This window comes from Notolepis coatsorum (assembly GCF_963971535.1).
Source record: "Notolepis coatsorum genome assembly, chromosome: 3".
Taxonomy (NCBI): Eukaryota; Metazoa; Chordata; class Actinopteri; order Aulopiformes; family Paralepididae; genus Notolepis; species Notolepis coatsorum.
Window position 1 is genome coordinate 156,177,340 of NC_140167.1, and position 20,086 is coordinate 156,197,425.

The window sequence follows — 20,086 nt, forward strand, 5'->3', positions numbered from 1 at the left end:
GACTGTATGGTCTCTGTACGTTATGTGTAGCAGGCTGTATGGTCTCTGTACATTATGTGTAGCAGGCTGTATGGTCTCTGTACGTTATGTGTAGAAGACTGTATGGTCTCTGTACGTTATGTGTAGCAGGCTGTATGGTCTCTGTACATTATGTGTAGCAGGCTGTATGGTCTCTGTACGTTATGTGTAGAAGACTGTATGGTCTCTGTACGTTATGTGTAGCAGGCTGTATGGTCTCTGTACATTATGTGTAGCAGGCTGTATGGTCTCTGTACGTTATGTGTAGCAGGCTGTATGGTCTCTGTACGTTATGTGTAGCAGACTATGGTTTCTGTACGTTATGCGTAGCAGACTGTATGGTCTCTGTATGTAAGGCGTAGCAGACTATGGTTTCTGTACGTTATGCGTAGCAGGTTGTATGGTTTCTGTACGTTATGCGTAGCAGACTGTATGGTCTCTGTCTCTGTACGTTATGCGTAGCAGGCTGTATGGTCTCCGTCTCTGTACGTTATGCGTAGCAGGCTGTATGGTTTTATTCACTCTTGTCCATCATTCGCAGACGGCTGGAGTCGTGTTCCTGTGCAGCAGAATGTGCTCTGAAACCCAGGCGTGTTTGCTCACAGTATCCCCGCACTCCATCAGCGTCACGAGAGACTCTTTCCTGCCGTCCATCGGTCTTCTTTCCTGTTATTGAGAGAGCCTGGCAGCGATAGATGTGATATTGCTGGAAGTCACGGTCGCGCGGCTTAGAGCCGCCTAGAGACGCACTCGGTCGCACGTCTTAGCGCAGAGGCGTCTAGAGATTAGGGCTGACCTCGACTAGTCGACTAATCGATCGAAAGGAGCCGTAGTCGACTGCCAACCTCTTTTTAAATCTATATTGTTTATTAAATCATTCTTTCCAAAAGCAAAGAGGCCTAGAAGCGTGGCAAACGCTAATGGCACGCATACCAGCGAGGCTAACTGCCTAAGAAAACGGGCACAGAGGCACTGAAAGAGGATTTCACACACTAGACATATCAAGATGTATCCATCAGTGGACCAATTGCATGCTTTTGCAGAGGACAAGAAGCCTTCAGTCGACTTCCTCAGACATTAAGCACCTCCCACAGCCCAAATGGAATGAACCCCCCCCTCCCCAATTTTTTTTTATATATATATTTCTTTTTGCATCAGTCGACTATCGACAAATTTCTACCAATCAAAGTTGACTGTACAAATCCTTAGTCGGGGACAGGCCTAATAGAGACACACTCGGTCGCATGCCTTAGCCCAGAGCCATCTAGAGACGCTGGGCTAGCGGTGGCAACCAGACCACGAGAGGGAAACATCCCTCGGTAGGTGCTGAGCTAAAAAAAAACATGGATGAAGAAAGAAGAACCTTCACTGTGGACAACATCATCAGATTACCTGCCGTCGGGTTCCAAACGTTGTCCAGGAAACGAGTGTTGGAGTAGAACGGCGTAGGGCTGCTAGATTATGTAAAGAAAAACACCATGAAATCACTGATTATTTTGATCGATATTGAAATTGGGACTATTATACACGATTGCTCATTGATTTGAGAACATCGTATGACTGAACTTCTTTTACCTTTTTGTTCTCGACCCAAGGCTGCCTTTCTGTCTACAAGCTACCAAAGACGTTTCAGAATAACTGGAGAAACGTGCCGTGGCTGAAACTACTGTTTGGGCTACTGTTAGTCATCTTATTTTATTCTATGCTAAATTTATTGTATTTTTATCTTATTTTATCTGCACTGCACACTTTTAGAACTGTATATAGTCATCTTTATTTTAGTCATCTTATTTTATTCTATGCTAAATTGATTTTTATCTTATTTTTATTAAGAATCTATCTTATTATTAGCTGCTGTGACAATAAAGGAATCTGAATCTGGTGACTCTGTGGATCTCCGTGTCGCGTGGTGTTATGTCACTTTAGCAGAACGGGTGACGCTATAACCGCTGCCGTGCGACGCCGCTGTGGCCTCAGGTTCAACTTCACCCCCGATCTCCAAACACCTATTCCCGCTCACCGTGACGGTGATCCAAAGCCGACACTAATCTAAGCATACGTATATATATATATATATCTGGAGCTAAAACCTGCCTGGCCCGTACACTCTGGGCTTAGTTAGAACACATACGGACACACACACACGCGCGTTGCAACCCGCTCGCTCGCACGCGTGCCGGGCTCATCATCCTGCGTAAAGCCTGACATCACGGCCCGTTAGAACCGCAGCAGAACCAGGAATGTAAATGGTAAATGGCTGCATCTCTTTTATCCAAAGCGCTTTACAATTTGTTCCTCACATTTTACCCATTCACTCACACATTCACACACCGATGGCGGAGGCGACCGTGCAAGGTGCCAACCTGCTCATCGGGAGCAATTGGGGGGGTTAAGTGTCTTGCTCAAGGACACTTCGACAAGCTGCCCGGGAGGAGCGGGACTCAAACCGGGAACCTCCGGATTACCAGACGACTGCTCTACCTCCTAAGCCACTTTCACCCCTAGCCCCACATCCAGAGTGTAGTGGATGAACTCTTCCAGACAGCGTAACCCGTTTCCCTTCGCCAAGAAGCCGTGTCCAGACCGTTGTACCGGTGATACAGTTCTGGCCATTCTGTGGTGATGGTAATAATACACCTTTCTATATTTAGCTCAGTGGTCTAGAGAACTGCTAACGCGGTTAACTAGTCATTTTCAGAAAGGCTAAAAGACGAATGTGGAAACCTTTTTCCCCTGCAAAGTGACGTCTCGGGGAAGAATACTTGTGTGAACTTGTGTGACGTGGACAGTGCTGTCCTCCAGTAAAGACACTCTTAGGCCCAGTCCACACGATCACAGGTATTTTTGACACTGAGGTTTAAAAAAAATAAACCTCTGTACACACGGCAACTGTAAAACTGATGGAATATACATGTAGTACAATGCCAAAGCAATAGGTGGCGATGTAGTTCAAACATGAAGGCCATGTCAACCAATCAGAAGGGTTGAACGCGTCACTACGTTATCATTGCGCTACACGGGGGAACGTCCAGTAACAAAACAAACCCGCAATCTTTAAACTGCCTCGCTTGAACATGCACATTAGCATTCATTATTTGTTTGCAGCAAGAACAAAGTGCAATAAACAAAAAAGGATACATTCACTGTGTGTTCTGCCTCATTTGTTAATGAAACAAAACCAACATCAACACAATTTACCACCAAGAGCGGAGAGTTTAGTCTCACAAAAAGATTGCTGATTTTGTTAGCTTACGTGCTAATGTGATTGGGATTTGCCATTATAATAGTTAGCATTGCGGCTAGCGTACATAGCGTACAAAGATTGCTGGTTTTGTTGACTTACGTGTGGTTAGCTGGTGAGGCGCTGGTATCGTGGAATAGAGTGGAAATACTTTAATCATCATGTCATTAATTAATAGATAATTGTCATTTCCAACATAAGTTAATGCTTAATAACGTTACACATGGGGAGCTTGCTGGACTAGCTTGCTGTACTGATATATGCCACGCTAGGTCTTAGGTCAGATTGATAACTCCATAACTCATTGGTCTGCTCATCTTGACATCAAGCAGGGCCCTGCGATGTGGTTGACATTCAGAATCCAATGCGTCTACAAAATGTTGTTGTTACACCTGACCGACAGAGATAGCGAATGCATCGTTCCGACCCCCTCCGTCATTGACCAGGTCAAGTGATAGAAGTTGCGAAATCTCTTATTTTATTTGATCACCGGGAAGGATTTATCTGACCAGTATGACCCTGGCTGGAGGCTAGAGGGCCTGGAGGCTAGAGAGGCTGGAGGGGGTGGAGGCTAGAGGGCCTGGAGGCTAGAGAGGCTGGAGGGGGTGGAGGCTAGAGGGGCTGGAGGCTAGAGAGTCTAGAGGCGCTGGAGGCTAGAGGCCTCCAGGGAAGGAAAGAAGAAGTGTTTAAGGTCCGGTCGGGACCTTCCTACCCTGAGCGCCGGCCAAGAGAACTGCAATCTGGCTAACGGGGCACCGAAGTTGAACACAGCATCCCTGTGTTGACGACGAGGGTAACGTTGTTGCGCCACCCAGCCGCTACGTTTCTCCATGTTTGACGCAGTCCTCGCTGGCAGGGCTCCGGTGTAGGTTCGACTAACATCCTCTGTCAAAGATGACGTCGTAGTCAGAGTGTTTAAGGCATGTTATAGTCATAGAAAACGTTCAACAGTGTAGCATTAAGCTAACAGCCATTCGACTGATAGCAACAAGCTAACGTTTACTAGCCTGGTAACACAGCGGGCTAGTGTCGCAGCTAACAGCTGACTGGCTAACACAGTAGTCCACAACTAGCACGCAAGCTAAGCAGCTATCACCTGAACTGTACACAACGACATAACAAGCCACACTTCAGACAGGCCGCTGTCCATGTCCCTCCCCTAAGAGGGAAAAGAAAAAGAATGTCAGAACACAGTTTTCAACGGTGATCCAGACATCAGCGGGGCCAGCACAGTTCCCATTTCGGGCTGCAGCCGACTTTGAGCATGGAACTCCAGATAAAGAAGATCCTATGCCCACATTTCCTCGTTAGGGTATACTTTCATTTGTATATGAAAGATGGGGCCTGCACAGGACAGAGAAGCATCCGCTCGAGAATCCTGGGATCACCAGGACCTAGTCGCGGCCCACTAGATTAACCATCATGGGCGTCAGACCAAGATCCTCCGACCGCCGTTTAAGCCGAGCAGAGGACCCTAGCCTGGAGTCGGCGTTTCGTAAATTGTCAGCTAACTCCCACAGCATCAACAACAACCAGAGCTCGCAAGCAAAACAGTATGTACCCAACCTGGAAACAACCGCTTCTCACAACAGTCGGTGCTTCCTACAGTCCAGCTGTGTTGCCGGAGGGCAACCCCATCCAGCCGCAGCAAGGAGGACTGTAGCTGGGGAGCATGTCAGCGGCGTGAGCTCCCAATACGAAAAAGCCGTTGAAGGTCGGAATGACCATCATCTTCCAGACACTCCAGTAACGAAGACAATATCGCCGTATTTTCTCAAATAGTGAGAGAAAATAAAGATATGATGTCAACGTATCTCGTTCTTTTGTTTTCCAACTTTCTTCTACTAACAACCTCGTCAAGTGGGGATCTACCGAAGGCACTTCCTTGTGGTGAAAGTGAAGGAGGCGAGTAGGTGACCACACACCTGCTTATGAAGGTAAGCGGATGGGGGTGTGGTCAGACGAATGTTGGGATGTAAAGGTACATGGTGGAATTTTTTATTCAGTGCTCGTGCACGAAGTGAAGTACAGTGCAACTGGTGCTGAGCGAAGCCATAACGAAACAGAACTTTATTTAACACATTACAGAATGGGTACAATACAATACGGCTCAATACAAACAATTGTTAAGGGGATGCAGACCAGAAAAATACTTTCGTCTTGTTTACATCAGGGACCCCCGATATCGTTTGTTACAATCATTTTCATATAATGCTACTTGCGACAGCTCTGCCGTAAACACTGGAAATAATCTCGGTTACTATGTCCACACGCCACCACTGAAACTGGGATGCGCCAAAAACTTGGACTCCGGTTTTGAATGAGCGCAGTTGCAGTGTTCCAAAAACCCGGATGCGTGTGGACGAACAGTGCAACTGCGCACATTAAATCACGGTTACATAAAACCCCGCGTTCGTGTGGACAGGACCTTAGTCCACTAGTCAAAGGTCCTTGTTGACTGTCCTCCAGTCATTGTTGGTCCTTGTCGACTAATTGATCCGTTGATTTAATCAACACGTCTGTAAACGTGTGTTTCCCCTCATGCAGTCATGCAGAATAGCCTCTTTAACACTAGTTCTCACCAGAGAGGTGTGTTTGAAGACAAGCGGGAATTTACAATAACTGCGACTGCGTACATGGAGGAGGGGCTGGAGGGGTGGGTGGACAGGAGGGGCAGGAGGGGCTGGATGCTGGAGGGGCAAGAGGGGCTGGATGCTGGAGAGACTGGAGGGGCAAGAGAGGCTGGAGACTGGAGGGGCTGGATGCTAGAGATGATGGAGGCTAGAGAGGCTAGAGGGGCTGGATGCTGGAGAGGCTGGAGGCTAGAGGGCCTGGAGGCTAGAAGGCCTGGAGGCTAGAGGGCCTGGAGGCTAGAGAGGCTGGAGGCTAGAGAGGCTGGAGAGACTGGATGGGCTGGAGGCTAGAGGGGCTGGAGGCTAGAGGGCCTGGAGGCTAGAGAGGCTGGATGGGGTGGAGGCTAGAGGGCCTGGAGGCTAGAGAGGCTGGATGGGGTGGAGGCTAGAGGGCCTGGAGGCTAGAGAGGCTGGAGGCGGTGGAGGCTAGAGGGCCTGGAGGCTAGAGGGCCTGGAGGCTAGAGAGGCTGGAGAGACTGGATGGGCTGGAGGCTAGAGGGGCTGGAGGCTAGAGGGCCTGGAGGCTAGAGAGGCTGGAGGGGGTGGAGGCTAGAGGGCCTGGAGGCTAGAGAGGCTGGAGGGGGTGGAGGCTAGAGGGCCTGGAGGCTAGAGGGCCTGGAGGCTAGAGAGGCTGGAGAGACTGGATGGGCTGGAGGCTAGAGGGGCTGGAGGCTAGAGGGGCTGGAAGCTAGAGGGCCTGGAGGCTAGAGAGGCTGGAGGGGGTGGAGGCTAGAGGGCCTGGAGGCTAGAGGGGCTGGAGGGGGTGGAGGCTAGAGGGGCTGGAGGCTAGAGGGGCTGGAGGCTAGAGAGTCTAGAGGGGCTGGAGGCTAGAGGCTGGAGGCTAGATAGGCTAGAGGGGCTAGATGCTAGGGGCTGGAGGCTAGAGGGGCTGGAGGCTAGAGAGGCTAGATGCTAGAGGGGCTGCAGGCTAGAGGGGCTGGAGGCTAGAGGGGCTGGAGGCTAGAGGGGCAGGAGGCTAGAGAGGTTAGAGGGGCTAGAGGCTAGATGGGCTGGAGGGGGCAGGAGGCTGGAGGGGCTAGAGGGGCAGGAGGCTGGAGGGGCTAGAGGGGCAGGAGGCTGGAGGGGCAGGAGGCTAGAGGGGCAGGAGGCAGGAGGGGTAGGAGGCTGGAGGGTCAGGAGGGGCTGGAGGGGTAGGAGGCTGGAGGCTAGAGGGCCAGGAGGCTGGAGGGGCAGGAGGCTGGAGGGGCTGGAGGCTAGAGGGGCAGGAGGCTACAGGGGCAGGAGGCTAGAGGGGCAGGAGGGGGCTGGAGGCTGGATGGGCTGGAGGCTAGAGGGGCACAGTCTGTCCTCTAACCCAGAGACCTGTAGTGGAGGAGGGCTGGTCCTCTGGGGGATATAACCTCATCTCAGGTCACCACATGCTCAGTGAATGTTGGTCCTCAGTCTCAGGTCAAACTGACACCAAACTCTGGTTATAAATAGCTCTGCTCTAGAACTCACTCGGAAACCTCGCTGTTAGGGATGTTCGATATTGGCTTTTTTACCGATATCCGATATACCGATATTGTCCAACTCTTAATTTCCGATACCAATATATGCAGGGTTTCCCCCCCAAAAAACTGAATCATTTCAGGTAATTAACATTACATATCTCTTGTCATGGAATTAACACAACATTATAAATACTTTTTACAATACATAAAATAAGAATTTGTTCTTACTTGCTTGCCTGGGTAAATAAAGGTTAAATAAATGTAAAAAAGGAAAAAAAAATATATATATATATTTTTTTATTTTATTTTATTTTTTTATTATCTTTCTTCCCCTCCTTTTTCCTGATTTTTCTCCCATCCCACCCTTCCTGGTTGTTGCGTACTTTCCCCTACTGTTGGTCCGGGAGACCGGAGACTGTCACATGCTTTCCTCCGACGCATGTGCAGCCTGGGGCAGGCCAACCTGGCCGCGCAGGTTCTCACCGGGGAGAGTGTAGCGTGTGGGAGGCCACACTATCTCTCCTCAGATCCAACCCTCGCTGAGCAGGCGCCCCGACCGAACTGTAGGGGTCGCTGTCCACAACGCCCAGGACCCACCCTTCAGCTTCCCACCCCCTGATACAGCCAATTGTATCGGCGTGAGAGGACAGCCAAGCTGATAGCAACGCCGGGAGCTGGATTCGAACAGGCGAATCCTAGTGTCTCCCGGTGTTGGTGACGAACGTAATCTTCGTGCGCCACCTGCCCCCCATATATTTTTTTTTTGAAAACTGATACCGATTTCCGATATTACATTTGAATGCCAATATCGGCCGATGATATCGGACATCCCTACTTGCTGTCCAAACTCTGGTGATAAATAGCTCTGCTCCAGAACTCTTTCTGAAACCTCGCTGTCCAAACTCTGGTGATAAATAGCTCTGCTCCAGAACTCTTTCTGAAACCTCACTGTCCAAACTCTGGTGATAAATAGCTCTGCTCCAGAATTCTTTCTGAAACCTCGCTGTCCAAACTCTGGTGATAAATAGCTCTGCTCCAGAACTCTTTCTGAAACCTCACTGTCCAAACTCTGGTGATAAATAGCTCTGCTCCAGAACTCTTTCTGAAACCTCGCTGTCCAAACTCTGGTGATAAATAGCTCTGCTCCAGAACTCTTTCTGAAACCTCGCTGTCCAAACTCTGGTGATGAATATCTCTGCTCCAGGCCAATTTCCATTTTAATCCTGAAGGGTATTGGATTGTACTCCAGACTACCGAGAGAACTTGACCACAACTTGATTTCTTGTTTACTTCAGCTCACCGCAGTAAGAGAAGACACACATGTCTCGTGATACAACATGGTGGTCAGTAGAGATGTTCCGATACCATTTTTTCCTTTCCGATCCGATTCCGATACCTAAGCTTTGGGTATCGGCCGATACCGATACTTATCCGATACCAGTGCATACATTAAAAAAAAAAAAAAAAATATTATATAAATTATAAAACTTTTTTTTTTTTTTTTTTAATACAGCTACTGTTTATATACTGTTTTTTTTAGTAATAACTATAAAGTTTTATTCAACAACAGGTGATTGTATAGATTAGTATTAGTATCAGTAATTGAAAACTATCTCAATGAGTTCACCCACGGAAAGGTTGTTGGCACATTAGTTCCACACGGACATTATTCGTTGCTGCACTTGCTTCCACAAGAAGGCTCCGTTTAGTAGCAGAGGCTCTGTTGTTGTGATTTTTGCACAATAAATATTCAACATTCTCTTTTGAGACTCCGCCTCAGACTCTTATCATTTGGCACTAAAAGCTAAACATTGTCGCCGATATGGCTGTCCGCAACATGTCATTAATTGTGTACGCGACGTGCAATTGTGCAATGACGACGTTACCGCGAGCTAGGTTAGCTAGCATCAGAGCTACCGGTATATGGAAAAACTAACGTTACTGGTGACATTGTGATTTAACTTGGAATACTCCTTTGCCAACCTGCTGTACTTTGCTTGCAGGTCTGCAGCCATTATTGCTGGATTATCAATAGCCCCAACTTTAGCCAAGGTAACGTTATGGCTAAACCTTTAACGTTAGTTAATGCTAGCTTTCGGTTAGCTGTTCAGCTAATGCTAATAACATCAGAGCTCCCCGTCAACAGCGCTCTGCCGGGACGATGGCATTTTAAGAAAGTATCTGCTCTGCTGTTAAAATGGCAATTGACACTTTAATTCACGGTCGATTAAGCACACGTTTGTTTTATAATGCTCACTCAGCGAGTAGGGTATATCTACAGAACCCAACGTCCGCAGTGTTGTTGATAAATTACGTCATATGGTATCGGAGCGCAACATTAGAGGGTACTCGCCGATACCGATACCAGCATTTTAGGCAGTATCGGCGGCATTTCCGATACTGGTATCGGTATCGGAACAACTCTAGTGGTCAGGATGAGTCGAGCACTTGGCGTGAAGCTGAGCTTAAACGCTCTTAAGCTGCCAATAAACATCCTTCTGTTGTTTACCACAGAGGATAGACAAGTATTCTAACATTTGTTCTCCTCTCTCTCTCTCTCTCCCTCCTCCTTCCTCTCTCTCTCTCTCTCTCCCCCCTCTTTCCCATCTCTCTCCTCTCTTCTATCTCTCTCCCCTCCTCTTTCCTCTCTCTCTCCCCTCATCTTTCCCATCTCTCTCTTCTCTCTCTCTCCCCCCCCCTCTCTCTCTCTCTCTCTCTCTCCCTCCTCTTTCCCTCTCTCTCTCTCTCTCTCTCTCTCTCTCTCTCTCTCTCTCTCTCTCTCTCTCCTCCCTCTCCCTCTCCCTCTCCCTCTCCTCTCTCTCTCTCTCTCCCTCTCCCTCCTCCTCTCCCTCTCTCTCTCTCCCCATATCTTTTTCTCATCTCTCTCTCCCCCTCTCTATTCTCCCCCCTCTCCCTCATCTATCTCCCTTCTCTCTCCCCCCTTCTCTCTCTCTGCACATCTTATGTCTTACCTGTTTGCTACATACTGTATGCCCTGGTATGTATGTGACAAATAAATAAACTTGATTCTGATTATTCTCTCTCTCTCTCTCTCTCTCTCTCTCTCTCTCTCTCTCTCTCTCTCTCTCTCTCTCTCTCTCTTTCTCTCTCTCTATCTCTCTCTCTCCTCTCTATCTCTCTCTCTCCCACTCTCTCTCTCTCTCTCTCTCTCTCTCTCTCTCTCTCTCTCTCTCTCTCTCTCTCTCTCTCTCTCTCTCTCTCTCTCTCTCTCTCTCTCCACTCTCTCTCTCTCAGGAGCGTTCCAAGTAAAGAACCCCCCCCCACACATACATCCAGAAGCTGCTGAGTTATCTGGACCCAGCAGTGACCAGGAAGGTGAGGCTCGCTCCCACACACACGCACACACACACGCACACACACATACACACACACACACACACACACACACACACACACACACACACACACACACACACACACACACGCACACACGCACACACGCACGCACACCGATATCCTGTTCCATTGCCTCAGTCCTCCTGTCTCTTGGCTCTACACCACAACAACCCAGCATGTCAGCATTGTTTTTTGGTGAAGTGCCCCTTTAAGTAGTTCACTACTATCTCACCTCCTGTCACGTCCATCACTCAGGAAAAGTATCTGAAACTGTACGTTAGCAGAGACAGTCTTCTCCTAGCTCTCTTCTCCTAGCGGTCTTCTCCTAGTGGTCTTCTCCTAGCGGTCTTCTCCTAGCTCTCTTCTCCTAGTGGTCTTCTCCTAGCGGTCTTCTCCTAGCTCTCTTTCTAGCGGTCTTCTCCTAGCGGTCTTCTCCTAGCTCTCTTCTCCTAGCGGTCTTCTCCTAGCGGTCTTCTCCTAGCGGTCTTCTCCTAGCGGTCTTCTCCTAGCAGTCTTCTCTTAGCGGTCTTCTCCTAGCAGTCTTCTCCTAGCGGTCTTCTCCTAGCTCTCTTCTCCTAGCTCTCTTCTCCTAGCGGTTTTTAATCTGGTTGGGAACCTGATCAAATGAAGAGGTGCGAGTGAGTCCTTTCAGAACAACACTGTTATTCTGTTCCAGGCTTGTTCCACAGCCTCCTTCCTGCCCCCCCTGCTTCCTATCTCTGCCTGGCCCCACACCACCATCAGTGGTGGGAGAAGTACACAGTTCCTTTACTTAAGTAAAAGTAGAAATACCCAGATAAATGAGCAATATGTGAAAGTAAAAGTCCTCTAGTAAAGTTAAGTAAAAGTAGAGAAGTATTTGCTATTGAATGTACTTAAGTATCTAAAGAAGAATATATGCATTCTACATGATGTTTGTGTATTCCAGTGCTTGGGAGCATTCAATCCTCTAACCATTGACTTCTAAATGTTATGTTAAAGTGTGGTCCAGTTATGCTGCTCTTGTCAAAGGTCATGTTAAAGTGGTATGTGGTCTAGTTATGCTGCTCTGATCACGTCCTCTTGAAGTGACAGGCTTCAAATGTGAAAGTATATAATCTTCATAAGTCTTTGCCATTTTTCTTCAAAGTAACTAGTAACCGATGGGTTCAGATAAATGTAGTGGAGTAAAAAGTACAATATTTCCTTGAAATGTAGTGGAGTAAAAGTATAAAGTTCCCTAAAATGAAAATACTTACGTAAAGTACAAGTACCTCAAGACTATACTTAAGTACAGTACTTGAGTAAAAATACTTAGTTACTTTCCACCACTGACCAGGATATCACTCCCTACCGCCCAGGACAGTTTGTTTCTGGTGGACCCACCACAGTATCAGCCATCGCCTCAGATCCCCTCGTCTCTCTGTTAACGTGCTCTTTGCGTCTCTGTGCTACAGAAGCACTTCTGTAATTCACGAAACGTTATAAAATGTGTGACAGCTGGAGACGTCCTCCTGTTTCTAGTGGCTGCCGTCTAAGTTGAACTTGTTAATTCATATTCTGTTGGGTTAATAATAATCACCACTAAATATCAACAACAGGCCCTTCCTCCAGTATCTCTATCTTTAGCAAACAATGAAACTATTTTACAATGTTAATGATTTGTCATAATAAAGCTCCATATGTCTTACATGGGATGTTCTCTAAAAGCACAAACACATGTATTCCATATAATGATGACCATAACTATACAAAGATTCATACGAGATCTATAATGATGACTATAACTTTACAAAGATGCATAGGAGATAATATAATGTTGACTCTAACTATACAAAGATGCATAGGAGATCTATAATGATGACTATAACTATACAAAGATTCATAGGAGATCTATAATGATGACCATAACTATACAAAGATTCATAGGAGATCTATAATGATGACCATAACTATACAAAGATTCATAGGAGATCTATAATGATGACCATAACTATACAAAGATTCATAGGAGATAATATAATGATGACTATAACTATACAAAGATTCATAGGAGATCTATAATGATGATTATAACTATACAAAGATGCATAGGAGATCTATAATGTTGACTATAACTATTGTAGCGGTGTCCACTTATAGTGCCTATAACCTTTAACCGTTGGGCGCCAGACAGGGTCTAACCCCTGCCAATGAAGATAAAATTACCTTTTTGATTGATTAATTAGGCCTATAGCTCCGGCATAAGACTGTACCAATAAGACAAATAATAATAATAATTTTCATTAGACAAATAATATAATAATTTGATTTATAGTAGGTCTGGACTAATGGCCAAGATAATTACTAGGTTAGTTTGATAACAAAGAAACACTCAGGAGTCATGCCAATTCAGTCAAATGTCCATGTATTGGATATTAGTCAAAATCATAGAAAACCTCTTAGAACACAAAACAATTCATTTACAGACCAGTTCGTTCACGCAGTTCAGTGCATTGGGTGAACAGGTATAGGCATTTGCCAATAGTTCCAACTGTCAAGAGTTCGTGATGACCGCCACGCAACTGTGTGAATGAACGAAAAAATAGAAAGTCTCTAAAGAAAATATGTGTGTGTGTGTGTGTGTGTGGGTGTGTGATGCGATAGTAGGGGAAAGAGAGGGGCGTTGGACTTGGGGCTGGAGGGTAGAGAGAGATGTTTGGCTTGGGCTGGAGGGAGGGGTAGAGAGAGATGTTTGGCTTGGGCTGGAGGGGTAGAGAGAGAGATGTTTGGCTTGGGCTGGAGGGGTAGAGAGAGAGATGTTTGGCTTGGGCTGGAGGGGTAGAGAGAGAGAGGTTTGGCTTGGGCTGGAGGTTGCAGAGAGAGATATAGAGGCGCGTTTGGCCTGGGCTATGTGTCGCCGTCGTTAGGAATCTTGGAGAGGGGAATGTTTGAGTCGGAGACGCTTGTGTCACAGCCTCGGAACAGGAGCGCAACAAACAGTGTAGCGTGTACCCTACCACACCGAAGTCCGCGTTGGGTGAAGATGATCGGGTCGTAGACGTCCGGACTATCCCCGTTGGTCATCCATCCCGTGTCAGGTAATGTTTACTTTCGCGTTTCTTTTCAACACCATCCAACTACGTTCACTTTCTCCCTGTTCCTCACATCGGCTGCACGTCTTCTTTCAGTGAAACAACATTCAAACTCGCCGCTCTCACTTCCGCGTCATGACATCTCACGTCTCCTGTCTCACGTCTCACCAGGCCAACCCCTCACCGTCTGACGTCTCACCTCTTATCCGCTATCAGATCCCAGATGAGCGCATCCGTAATTGACAGACATAAAGGGACAGGCGCACTTTTACCAGCAGGTTAAAGCCGCTCTGTTACACTATACAAAGATGCATAGGAGATCTATAATGATGATTATAATTATTCAAAGATTCTGGGGCTCTGGGTCAAATGTTTTTCTGCCATCACAGAAAATATATTGCTATAATAGATTAGATCAAATATCTAATGGTAGAGCCATTATTTATTGTAATTGCATAGTCCACCTCTGTGAGATGGTCTACAACAACATAAAACAAATCGAAACGTTCATTTTTAGTGGCAAAATAAAGAAATAATAATTGTGTTACCGCAAATTCCTGTAATCACTTGACCGGCTATTCATCATCAACTGATAAACGTCATTGTGTGCGCAGGGGTTGCCTACAGTTGGAGTGGTTTCTTGTTCTACCAGTTGAAAGTATGGTTTGGGAATTTGGGTTCTTGTGAGGGGAGTGGCTGAATTTCTTTGGGCCGAAACTGCGTTCTGACTAGCGGTGCCGGGCGTAGCTCCCATGTGATTACATCACGGAATAACCTTTGACCCTGCCTAGAGGGAGAGCGAGAGAGAGCGAGAGCGAGCGAGAGAGAGAGAGAGAGAGAGAGAGAGAGAGAGCGAGAGAGAGCGAGAGAGCGAGAGAGCGAGAGGAGCGAGAGAGCGAGAGAGAGAGAGAGAGAGAGAGAGAGAGAGAGAGAGAGAGAGAGAGAGAGAGAGAGAGAGAGAGAGAGAGAGAGAGAGAGAGAGAGAGAGAGAGAGAGAGAGAGAGAGAGAGAGAGAGAGAGAGAGAGAGAGAGAGAGAGAGAGAGAGAGAGAGAGAGAGAGAGAGAGAGAGAGAGAGAGAGAGAGAGAGAGAGAGAGAGAGAGAGAGAGAGAGAGAGAGAGAGAGAGAGAGAGAGAGAGAGAGAGAGAGAGAGAGAGAGAGAGAGAGAGAGAGAGAGAGAGAGAGAGATTCTGGTTAATAGTAGGGAACAGGGATACTGGAGTAGGGTGACAGTGGTTTTCTGGTTCCTCCTGACTTCATGTCGAAGTGTCCTTGGGCAAGGCACCCGACCCCTAACTCAGGGCGGACCTTCCTACAGGCGATATAGGCGGTCGCCTAGAGCGCCACCCAGAGGGGGCGCCAAAAAAAAAAACGTTTTTTTTTTTTTTTTTTTTTGCAGTTTGGCGCCCCCCTCTATATCGGCAACCATTATTTTTACATAAAAAAATTCTAACATAAGGGAAAATGAGCCAAAAATCTAAAACGGTCGGTCGGTCTGAGCCTCAGCTTTAGGTGTTCACAGTCAGAACATGCTAGAGCGCTGTGCATTGATGGGTATCGGTCAAGTGTTTATAGAATTGAGCGTTGAGGAAAGAAAGACTAACGTTAGAGAACTATGAAGAGGCAAAAGCCAGTGGTGAATCTCGCCTAGGGCGCCAAATGTGCTAGGTCCGCCCCTGCCCTAACTGCTCCTGACGGGCTGGTTGGCCCAGCACGGCTCTCTTTGCTGCTGCTGTGGGTCTGGTTGAATGTGAGACATAACGTGACCCAGGCAGGCGGGCGGGCGGGGAGCAGGGTCACTTTGCTGGAGTGAGATAAGTTTGGCTAGTTAGCGCAGCAGCTGGCTTCAATATGGCAGGAGCCAGCTGTGGTAGTGATCTGATCACACGTGTCACGGCTGTGTGATGATGACATCATCCAGCTCAGGGTGGGGAGGGGGAGAAGGAGCCAGCTGGTTGTTCGGTTGTGTGATGATGTTAGAAAAGAAAGCTCTTGTCTGGTTATTTGGCTGCTTGGAGCAGGAGTGGAGTGGGGGGGGACTCCCACAGAGTGTCCGCCAAACCCTTGCCAAAATCAAGACGTTTTGGCTAGAATAGAATATCTTTATTGCCAAGTATATTTTTTACATATGCCCAGAGATGTGTCATCCTAACCAGTTAGGAGCAGAGCAGTGGGCAGAGCAGTGGGCAGCCACAGTCCAGCGCCTGGGGAACCAACTCCAGTTGTAATGCCAGTACCTTGGTCAACCACTCGACTAGCCAGAATGACATCAGATTGCTCTGGATAATTGAATTACTGCGACTGAAAAATAAGTTTTTACTACGACATCATGATGAACAACCTGGAGCAGTGCAACCTGTATCCTGCCCTGAGATGATGACAGAAATATAACACACACACACTGGCACACACACACACACTGGCACACACACACACACACACACACACACACACACACACACACACTGGCACACACACATACACACACACACACACACACACACACACACACACACACTCTGTGGATGGTGTCTTGTCTTGCAGCTTATATTTGATTATTTAGTGAATACATTTTTAACATTGTGGGAGTGCTCTCGAAAAGCAAAGACAACATGTCACACATCTGGAAACATGGTTAATATCTCACTGTGCTTTCTGATGTATCACATGGGTGATGGATTCACTCCTCTCTGGTGGAGGAGGAGAGAGAGAGAGTGTGGAGTAGAAGGTAGTGTTCCCCTTGCTGTTTCCCAGCTGTATAACTTCATATCACAGCTGCATATGTACCACTACACTTTGCTAGCTTCACATCACAGCTGTATAATGTACCACTATGCTTTGCTAGCTTCACATCACAGCTGTATATGTACCGCTGTGCTTTTCTAGCTTCATATCACAGCTGTATATGTATCACTGTGCTTTGCTAGCTTCATATCACAGCTGTATATGTACCACTACACTTTGCTAGCTTCATATCACAGCTGTATATGTACTGCTATGCTTTGCTAGCTTAAAATCACAGCTGTATATGTACCGCTATGCTTTGCTAGCTTCATATCACAGCTGTATATGTACCACTACACTTTGCTAGCTTCCTATCAGAGCTGTATATGTACCACTACACTTTGCTAGCTTCATATCACAGCTGTATTTGTACCACTATGCTTTGCTAGCTTCATATCACAGCTGTGTACCACCAGGGAGCGAAATTAACTTTTTGACTCACCGGCCAGTGGCGGGTAGATGGGAAGAATCTACCCGCCAAGCATATTTCTTACCTGCCAAATTTCTTTGATTAAAAAAAAAATATATATATATTTTATATAAAATCTTTTTTTTAAATAAAATATATATTATATAATCATACTTGTAGTTGTATTATCTGCGAGACATCGCCACCACGCAATAAGTCAAAATGCTAGCTATCTGCAAACAGCTCCACTGTCTGTGTATACTTGAATAGCCTCCAGCTCCAGCAAGGATTCTCCGGCGATGCAGCTAGACCCTATACTAATACTCTACATTCAGCATGCAAGGATTCTCCGGCGCTGCAGCTGGACCCTATTGGTATAATATTGCGGTTCTTTGGTCTAATCACATTCATCAAGCCCTCAGCTATAATACGCGTTGAATCAATGTTATAAGACATTGATATCAGGAGCTATCTGTAGCTACTGCTAGCCCGCTAGATAACATTAAGACAATTTAGTTTACTGGGACATATAGATCTAACGTGAGCTAGCTAACGCGAGCTAGCTAACGAGGGAACGGAGGTATTATGCACTCGAGTCGACTATTGCTGGAGCATGTTGATATCAAACTAAAAGTGAATAGTTGACTGGGTCATTGTTTAAACAGTAACGGTAGCTCATGGAGGTCCGATCTAGACTAGAGCAGACTGCTACCATTCTGAGAGCTTAACGTTAGCACTAGAGCTGCGGGCGAGCTGCTACCATTCTGAGAGCTTAACGTTAGCACTAGATGCTGCGGGCAAGCTGCTACCATTCTGAGAGCTTAACGTTAGCACTAGAGCTGCGGGCGAGCTGCTACCATTCTGAGAGCTTAACGTTAGCACTAGATGCTGCGGGCAAGCTGCTACCATTCTGAGAGCTTAACGTTAGCACTAGATGCTGCGGGCGAGCTGCTACCATTCTGAGAGCTTAACGTTAGCACTAGAGCTGCGGGCAAGCTGCTACCATTCTGAGAGCTTAACGTTAGCACTAGATGCTGCGGGCAAGCTGCTACCATTCTGAGAGCTTAACGTTAGCACTAGATGCTGCGGGCGAGCTGCTACCATTCTGAGAGCTTAACGTTAGCACTAGAGCTGCGGGCAAGCTGCTACCATTCTGAGAGCTTAACGTTAGCACTAGATGCTGCGGGCGAGCTGCTACCATTCTGAGAGCTTAACGTTAGCACTAGAGCTGCGGGCATCTGTGTTGATACGAGCAGAAGCCAATAGTATCCCGCTGCAGGGCTGGCCCGGCTGGGCGGATATGACTCGTTGCCACGGTTTTTTTCAAAATAAGAATATCATACGAACCGAATGCTGCTAACTGCCGGAGCCATCGATATTATGACTCTAGCTGCGCTTGGGCCGGAAATGAGACCCGCACAGATTTTCAAAATAAGAGTATCGTTATGAACTACACGTCTACACGCCACACGGCGGGCAGGGCTCTCAGTGGCAAGCGCCAAAGGTAAAAACTGAGCGCCCCTGGCGGGCGGCGGGCTTTAATTTCGCCCCTGTGTACCACTACACTTTGCTAGCTTCATATCACAGCTGCATATGTACCACTACACTTTGCTAGCTTCACATCACAGCTGTATAATGCACCACTATGCTTTGCTAGCTTCACATCACAGCTGTATATGTACCGCTGTGCTTTTCTAGCTTCATATCACAGCTGTATATGTATCACTGTGCTTTGCTAGCTTCATATCACAGCTGTATATGTACCGATATGCTTTGCTAGCTTAAAATCACAGCTGTATATGTACCGCTATGCTTTGCTAGCTTCATATCACAGCTGTATATGTACCACTACACTTTGCTAGCTTCATATCACAGCTGTATATGTACCACTACACTTTGCTAGCTCATATCACAGCTGTATATGTACTGCTATGCTTTGCTAGCTTAAAATCACAGCTGTATATGTACCGCTATGCTTTGCTAGCTTCATATCACAGCTGTATATGTACCACTACACTTTGCTAGCTTCCTATCAGAGCTGTATATGTACCACTACACTTTGCTAGCTTCATATCACAGCTGTATTTGTACCACTATGCTTTGCTAGCTTCATATCACAGCTGTGTACCACCAGGGAGCGAAATTAACTTTTTGACTCACCGGCCAGTGGCGGGTAGATGGGAAGAATCTACCCGCCAAGCATATTTCTTACCTGCCAAATTTCTTTGATTAAAAAAAAAATATATATATTTTATATAAAATCTTTTTTTTAAATAAAATATATATTATATAATCATACTTGTAGTTGTATTATCTGCGAGACATCGCCACCACGCAATAAGTCAAAATGCTCGCTATCTGCAAACAGCTCCACTGTCTGTGTATACTTGAATAGCCTCCAGCTCCAGCAAGGATTCTCCGGCGATGCAGCTAGACCCTATACTAATACTCTACATTCAGCATGCAAGGATTCTCCGGCGCTGCAGCTGGACCCTATTGGTATAATATTGCGGTTCTTTGGTCTAATCACATTCATCAAGCCCTCAGCTAGAATACGCGTTGAATCAATGTTATAAGACATTGATATCAGGAGCTATCTGTAGCTACTGCTAGCCCGCTAGATAACGTTAAGACAATTTAGTTTACTGGGACATATAGATCTAACGTGAGCTAGCTAACGCGAGCTAGCTAACGAGGGAACGGAGGTATTATGCACTCGAGTCGACTATTGCTGGAGCATGTTGATATCAAACTAAAAGTGAATAGTTGACTGGGTCATTGTTTAAACAGTAACGGTAGCTCATGGAGGTCCGATCTAGACTAGAGCAGACTGCTACCATTCTGAGAGCTTAACGTTAGCACTAGAGCTGCGGGCGAGCTGCTACCATTCTGAGAGCTTAACGTTAGCACTAGATGCTGCGGGCAAGCTGCTACCATTCTGAGAGCTTAACGTTAGCACTAGAGCTGCGGGCGAGCTGCTACCATTCTGAGAGCTTAACGTTAGCACTAGATGCTGCGGGCAAGCTGCTACCATTCTGAGAGCTTAACGTTAGCACTAGATGCTGCGGGCGAGCTGCTACCATTCTGAGAGCTTAACGTTAGCACTAGAGCTGCGGGCAAGCTGCTACCATTCTGAGA

General features: G+C 46.8%; 1 protein-coding gene across 1 annotated transcript in view; it reads left to right on the forward strand.

Annotated features, from left to right (window-relative positions):
* Positions 1 to 20,086, forward strand: part of fmnl2a (formin-like 2a) — a 286,333-nt gene that overhangs the window by 55,381 nt on the left and 210,866 nt on the right. The window contains 2 exon segments of the mRNA XM_084310737.1: positions 10,605 to 10,621; positions 10,623 to 10,682. Of these exon segments, the coding sequence (XP_084166863.1) occupies positions 10,605 to 10,621; positions 10,623 to 10,682 (77 nt within the window).